We start from the raw sequence: 8,077 nt of genomic DNA, 5'->3' as shown, positions 1-8,077 counted from the left end.
AAAGATGAGGCTTTCTACTCCCGTAAAGATTTACACCCTCGGAAACCCTATACATGGTCGCTATGGGTCGGAACCGACTCGATGGCACATAACAACAACAACAATGTGTATAGTCATCTTTTTATGTTTAAAAAGGTATTTGCAATTAAAATGTCTTTGGTCTTACAAAATTCTATCATGCAATCTCCAGCATCATAGTCTCCAGGGCCATAGTCTCCAACTACTGATCTTTCCTCTTTGTTTCTAATGTTTGCATTGTAGTTACCAGTAATTATCAATACATCTTGATTGCATGTGTGAGCAATTTCAGACTGAAGATATTTGGTAGAATTCTTCAATTTCATCATCACTGGTTTTAGTGGTTGCCATGTAAATTTGAATAATAATGATATTAACTGATCTTCCTTATAGGTGTATGGCTATTTTTCTATCATAGACAGTGTTGTACTTTAAGACTGATCTTGATATGTTCTTTTTGATGATGAATGAGACTCCATTCCTTTTCAATTTGTCATTCTTGGCATAGGAAACCATGTGATTTATGTTGTTTAAAAAAGATGTTTGCAATAATAAATCATTGGTCTTGCAAATTTCTATCATGTGATCTCCAGCATCGTTTCTATCACCAAGGTCAGGTTTTCCAACTACTGATCCTTCCTTTTCTTTTCAACCTTTGCATTCTCATTGCCAATTATTATCAATACATCTTGATTATATGTTTCATCAATTTCAGACTGAAGAAGTTGGTAGAATTTTTCAATTTCATCATCACTAGCTTTAGTGTTTTGGATGTAAATTTGAATAATAGTTGTATTAACTGGTCTTCTTTGTATGCATATGGATATTATCATATCATAGACAGTGTTGGTCATGATTGATCTTGATATGTTCTTTTTGATGATGAATACGATGTCATTCCTCTTCAATTTGTCATTCCTGGCAGAGGAAACTGTATGATTTTCAGATTCAAAATGGCCAGTACCAGCCCATTTCAGCTCACTAATGCTTAGGACATCAATGTTTATGCATTCCATCACATTTTTGACAACTTCCAATTTTTCTGAATTCCTATTTCATACATTTCATGTTTTGATTATTAATGGATGTTTAAAGCTTTTTCCTCTTCATTTTGAGTTGTACCCCATCGGCAAATGAAGGTCCTGAATGCTTTACTCCACTCATGTCATTAAAGTCAACTCCACTTTGAGGAAGTAACTTTTCCCCAATTGCATTTTGAGCGCCTTCCAACCTGAGGGGCTCATCATCTGGCACTATATCTGACAATATTCTGGTACTCTTCATCATGTTTCAATATTTAATAATCTGGTACTGACAGTGTTCCACTGCTGTTCATAAGGTTTTAGTGACTAAATATTCAGAAGGAGTCTGTTTGTACTCCTTTGTAGTCTGCCTTCATCGAATAGCTCAGGTGAAACCTGTCCACCATGGGTGATCCTGCTGGTATTTAAAATACCTGTGGCATAGCTTCCAGAATCACAGCAACACACAAGCCACCACAGTACGACAAATTGACAGATGAGGCGTTGTTAGGTGACAGATGAGATGTTGTTTTTAGGTGCTGTCAAATCAGTTCCAACTCATAGCAACCTTATTTAAGATTAGGTGCTTTAGAAATTTTTCTTCTTTATGCCTCTGTGTATGTGACACATTTTCAACAATACGGTGATATCATCTTAAAAATTAGAAAAAGTTACAATTATTGAGTCTAGATTTAAACACAATAATACATTCAATAGTTATTTCTACGTATTTGTATTAGTAACAAAGAAAAAGTATCCAAGAGTTTTTAACTGAAATAATTTTGATGGAAATTCTCAAATTGTTAGTCTCATATGCTTTTGAAAATGTAGGCTCTACTAATAGATACTAAGAAGTCCTAGACACACAGTAGTTAACCAATGGTGAGTGATCCGAACCCATGAGTAGCTTCTGTAAAGACTGTTGTCGTTGTTGCTAAGTACTGTGGAGTTGGTTCTGACTCATAGTGACCCTGCACAGGGTTTCCGAGGCTGTAAACCTTTCCGGAAGCAATCTTTCTCCCATAGAACAGCTGGTAGTTCTGAACTGCCAACCTTGAGGTTAGCAGCTGGATTTGTAACTACTACGCTACCAGAGCTCCTTTCTGTAAGACTGACAGCCTTGAAAAACCCTATGGTGCAGTACTACTCTGACCTACAGGATCTCTGTGAGTTAGAATTGACTCAATGGCAATGCGTATTAATAGATCATAACTACAGGCACTGTAAGATAAGCACAGGACTGCTAACGGCTTGGTAGGTGGTTCATATCAGTTATTCTTCAGAAGAAAGAAGAGGCATTCTTTTCCCAGAAATCCTCATAGTCTAAGAAACTCTATAAAGAGCTGTTGCTATGAGTCAGAATGAACTTGATGATAGTTGGTTTAGTTTGTTTTTTATGAACATTATTAAGGCATATTAAGGAAAGAAAGAAGAGATGTCAGAAGAGATTCTAAAACTTGCTCTCCAGCATAGAGATGATAATGCATATTGAAGAAATGAAAAAGTCAAAGAACTGAGTAGAAAATTTCCAAGCGCAGCTTCAGAAGACAAAGTCAAGTATTATAATGAAATGTACAAAGGCCTGGAGTTAGAAAACCAAAAGGTAAGAACATGCTTAGCATTTCTCAAGCTGAAAGAACTAAAGAAAAAAAAAAAAAATCAAGCTGCAACTTGCTATATTGAAGGATTCTATGGGCAAAATATTGAATGATGCAGAAAGTATCAGAAGAGCCACTGTACCAAAAAGAAGTGGTCAATAGTTAACCATTTCAAGAGGAGGTAGATAATCAAGAACCAGTGGTACTGAAGGAAGAAGTCCAAGATGCACTGAGGGTATTGGCCAAAACACAGGCTCCTGGGATTGACAGAAAACAAATTGAAATCTTTCAACAAACTGATACAGCATTGGAGGTACTCATTCATTTTTCCAAGAAATTTGGAGGACAACTAGCTAGTCAACCATTTGGGAAACATACATATTTGTGCCTATTTCAAAATGAGGTGACCTAACAGAATATCATTAATATTGCTTCCAAATAAAAGTTTGTTGCAGATAATTAAAAAAAAAAAAAAAAAGCTGCCACAGTACATTGACAGGGAACTGCTAGAAAATCAAGCCAGATTTAGGAGAGGATATGGAATGAAGGATATCCTTGCTGAAACCAGATGGATCTTGGCTGAATGCAAAGCATAGCAGAAAGATATTTACTTGGGTTTTATTGACTATGCAAAGGCTTTTGACTGTGTGGCTCATGACAAGCTATGGATTACATTGAGAGAATGGATATTCTAGAACACTTCATTGTTCTCATGAGAAACCTGTTCCTACATCAGGAGGCAGTTGTTAGAACAGAACAAAGGAATACCGAATGGTTTAAAATCAGGATTGTATCCTTTCACCATACTTATTCAATCTCTATATTGAGAAATAATCAGAAGAGCTGGATTATACGAAGAAGAGCGTGGATTGGAGGAAGACTCATTAACAACCTGAGATATGCAGCGGATACAATTTTGCTTGACGGAAGCAAAGAGGACTTAAAATATTTACTGGTGAAGATAAAAAACCATAGCTTTCAGTATGAATAGCACCTCAATATAAAGAAAACCCAAATCCTCACAATTGGACCAATAAATGGCATCATGATAAATGGACAAAACGTTGAAGTTGTCAAAGACTTCATTTTGCTTGGATCCATAATCAACACTCATGAAAACAGTAGTCAAGGAATCAAGTGACATAATGCATTAGACAAATCTGCTGCAAAAGAGCTCTTTAAAATATTGGAGAGCAAAGATGTCAGTTTGAGGGCCAAGGTGCTCCTAATTCAAGTGATGGTATTTTATTCTCAAATGCATGTGAAAGTCGGAGACTTGATGCATTTGAGTTGGAGGAGTATGTTGAGAAGACGCTGGACTGCCAGAACAATAAACAAATCTGTTTTGGAAGAATTCCACCAAAATCCTCCTTAGAAGCCAGGATGGTGACTGTCTGTCATACTTCTGAAACGCTATCAGGAGAGATCAGTCCCTGGAGAAGGATAAATGGAGGGTCAGGAAAAAGGAAGAAGACTCCCAACAAGATGAACTGGTGCAGTGGCAGCAGCAATGAGCTCAAATGTAATAATAATTGTGAGGATTGCACAGTACCAGGCAGTGTTTTGTTCTGTTGTGCACAGGTGCACTATGAGTTGGAACCAACATGAAGGCACCTAACAACAACATCAAGGCATATTTCTTTAATAGATATTTCCTTTAATTCTAATATTTCATTACTCTGGTTTCTGCTAGGATCAGAAAGTCACATTGTTATATCATTCCCAACACATTGTAAGACTTTTATATTGCTGAGTAGTAGATCTGCCAAGAAAAAAAAGTATAAAATGCATGAAGGAACAAAGGAAGAAAACATTTGATAATTTAAACATGTCACATTTCAAATAAAAAAAAATAATCTGAAAAGGATAGCTTGTAAAAATGGAGGTAAAAAAATGATAAAAGTGAATAATTCAGAGAGCTTACACTATCAGCTGATAGCTGTTGTTCTGGCTTCAGTAGAAGAACACTTTTATCTATAGCCCGCAAGGCACAGAGTGAATCCTTGGCTGCCTGAAGATGGAGATTAACAGCGGATCCAGGCAGGCTCTTCTCCTTTGAGAACTTTATGTTAACCTGAAGTGCAGAAAAAAAAGGAATGGATGTAAAGATGACTTTCTATGAAGATAATTGGAATATATTCAATCATTTCCAAATATGTATAAATTTTTGTGCCTATCTCTCTCCTGCCTGGTTTAAAATCTTCAGCTATTCTAGCAGAGATGGCTTTTCACAAACCTCCTATGTTCTCAGGGTTGGCATTGCTGCCAAAGGTTATTCATTATGCTTGGGGATTCTCTGTTCCCTAATTATTTAACTACATCAACACTGATTGAAAGATTACAATGTAAAGGTTAATATACTGGTCACACTCAACAGAGCCAATAGTTAGCAAAATGTTCACCCCTCTCACTGGGAACAGGTCATAAATAAAAGTATCACCTTGTTTTTAAAGCATTTTTCAACCTGGAATCTGACACTGTCGGCCACAATTTCTCCACTGGGGTGAAGGGTGTAGACGAACACGATGGCCACAGGAGCCAGATCAGCACTGACACTGATAGGGAACGAGAAGTTTCCATTCCAGGCTATGTAAAAAAGAAATGTCATCAACTGATATGATGTCCCAAAGTTCCTGAATCACTGGACATACTTAGGAAAAGAAAATGATATGTAGATAAAAAGAAGAAACTGGTCATTGTTTTAAAGACAAATGAATAATGGGAACTATATATACTATTTGTCATAACATTTAAACAATGACAATATTTGAGTCTTGAACATCATTTGTCTACAATGTACTTGATGACTTGGAAAAAATAGAAATAGGTGAAAATCTCCTTCATCAGAATATTTAGTAGCTTACCCAAGGCCATGCTAACTAGTGTCCTCCATTCACAAATCAAAATATTAAACGCTCTTTTGAACCTCTTGACTCTATCACTATAACATTCCCATGAAAAGAAAAACAAAACAAAACTCTATAGTGGTAGAGTTGAGGTTCAAATGAATGGCTCATACACACCATTGTTTCTGATTTCCTTTTGTCCATTGAGGAGGATCGTTCCTTTTACCATCATCTATATAAAATAAAGAAAACACAATATGTGATGTTATGTCTAATGATATATCTAATGATAAGATAGGGGAGTTTGAATGATCAAATATTAAAAATGGATTTTGCAAAATTTGGAAGAGAATAGAATCAGCAAGTACAGTTTATTGACAGCCTACTATGTGCTGGATTGAGGCATTGATGGGTCAGTAATAAAATGTCAACTTTCATGTAGGAGAGTAGGGAATAATTTTTTTGTGCAGTTACTAACCATCTGTTAATGGTGGCTTGTGTAATATTATGATACTGAACAAGTTCATTAATAAGTAGACTCTGAATAGCAATATTTTCAACTCTAGGGTAATTGAAATTGCCTTCGATTATTTTTGTTTATTTGTTTTTAATGGATCTAGTATAAGAGACTTCAAAATATCTTGGAAAAACTATAGTTCCATTTTTTCCATGAATTCAATTTTTTCCATGAATTTTTGAAGCCCCCTCATAGTATTCATTTTTGAAGCCCCTGAATAGTATTCATCAGCAAGTTAGAAGGCTGAGTTCACTCAGATTGATGTGGTAGAGTGGAAGTGCCACGGTAGAAACTGAACTATGTCTACCTATCCAAATCGATTTGGAGATGCCACCTACTGAGACTCACCAAATAGAAGAAGTTTACATTTGAAGTTTTTGGATATGCTTCATTGTTTAGGGAATAGTGCACAGTAACAGTCTTCTGTTGGTTGCACTTAAGTGGTGTTCGTTCTGGAACAATCTTCAGGAAGCTGTTGGTTCGGGAGTAAAAGCGTGACACAGATGCATAAGCTTCTCTATAGTCAGGCATCAACCAGCTGGAACCATAGCAGCTCTTAGGTTGAATGTATGTTGCCTGAAAGGAAAACAAAGGACCTTAAGAGTCAGAGCTATCTTTCAAAGACATTAACTATCACTTAAACCCTCAAAGCCTCAGGATTCTTGATTTGTGTTTGATGTCTTTGTTTGAAGTTATAGCTTTTAGGTTTAAATACAAGGTAAGCAAAAATGGATTGTTATGAAATCATCATTGCTGTTGTTGCTAATTGCTGTCCAGCTGGCCCCAACTCATAGCCACCTTGTATAGGGTTTCCAAGGAGCAGCTGGTGAGTTTGAAACACCAACTTTGTGATTAGCTTGTTGTTGTTAAGTGCCGATGAGTTGGCTCTGACCTACAGTGACCCTGTGTAGGGTTTCCGAGGAGCATCTGGTAAGTTTGAACTGCTGATCTTGTGGTTCAAACTTTTGCAGTCCACAGCAGTCCAATGCATATCCTACAGCACCACATCAGGAGTCCATGAAATCATAGACACTTTTAGTATAGACATATACGCCAGCTAGTTGTATAGACTTCAAAAGGCAGCATTTCCATCTCTACCACTTCCTTCTGGAGTCCTACTATGGCACTTTAGGATAAGCACTGGACTGTTAACCCCATAGTTGGCTGCTCCAACCCACCAGCCGCTCCTTGGAAACAATATACAGGGTCACTAAGGGTTGGAATCGACTTGATGGCACTTAACAACAACAACAATTCCCTGTGGCAGTGCAGTGACTCTGTAGGACAAGCACTGGACTGAGAACCACAAGGTAAACATTGTGAACCCACCAATATGAGGCTTTCTGTTCCCACAAAAGAATTACAGTCTGAGAAATCCTATACTAGGTCAATATGAATTGGAACCAACTCCACAGCACCTAACAGTAACAACAAGAACACTTCCCTAAAGAATTCGGTGCTCTTTGATTTATACCACATAAAATAGCAGTTTGGGCATTCTTGAGGAACTCAAAATCATGTTCCTTTTCGATGTTATTTGAGTTTGGAGAACAAAACAGTCTGAAAGAATCAGGACTGCAGGGTGGATGTGATAAGGTTTTCCATAAGGCAGTCCTTGCTACCCTTAAACAACAAGCAGGTGCAATGTAGTGATGAAAAAAAAAAAAATCCTTGACAAAACTTTTTCCTTTTTCTCACCAATACAGTTTTCAATTTTCTTCAAATGTCTTCATAATAAACTCCTGGGATTGTCTTGTGTCCTTTGAGAAAATTTATCAAGACAACGTCTTTGGAATCCCCAAGAAACAGACCCCATAGACTTCTGAGATGACTTCTGTGTCTTGAATCTTGAATTTAATTGGACTTCATATCATGATGCCTTTAGAAGCCAGGCACTATTTTGACTGGACTTTATTATTTTTTTTAAAGGCATCCTAACAAAAGGAAATGTTTAATGTTCAACTGTTTCAAGAAGTAGCAAATGATCAAGAGCCAATGATACTGAAGGAGGAAGTCCAAGGTGCACTGAAGGAATTGGCAAAGAACAAGGCACCAGGAATTGATGGAATAAAAATG

The 8,077-nt window shown here is 36.9% G+C and overlaps 1 protein-coding gene across 1 annotated transcript in view; it reads right to left on the bottom strand.

Moving 5' to 3' along the window:
• Positions 1-8,077, bottom strand: part of LOC102814559 (ovostatin homolog 2-like) — a 74,791-nt gene that overhangs the window by 46,173 nt on the left and 20,541 nt on the right. The window contains exons 11-13 of the mRNA XM_006875453.1: positions 6,336-6,577; positions 5,079-5,271; positions 4,563-4,712 (exon numbers count right to left, since the gene is read on the bottom strand). Of these exons, the coding sequence (XP_006875515.1) occupies positions 4,563-4,712; positions 5,079-5,271; positions 6,336-6,577 (585 nt within the window). The remainder of the gene's footprint in view (positions 1-4,562; positions 4,713-5,078; positions 5,272-6,335; positions 6,578-8,077) is intronic.

Source organism: Chrysochloris asiatica, unplaced genomic scaffold (assembly GCF_000296735.1).
Source record: "Chrysochloris asiatica unplaced genomic scaffold, ChrAsi1.0 scaffold00328, whole genome shotgun sequence".
Lineage (NCBI taxonomy): Eukaryota > Metazoa > Chordata > Mammalia > Afrosoricida > Chrysochloridae > Chrysochloris > Chrysochloris asiatica.
Note: the sequence above shows the minus strand (reverse complement) of the source record. Positions and strands in the feature narration are given on the sequence as shown.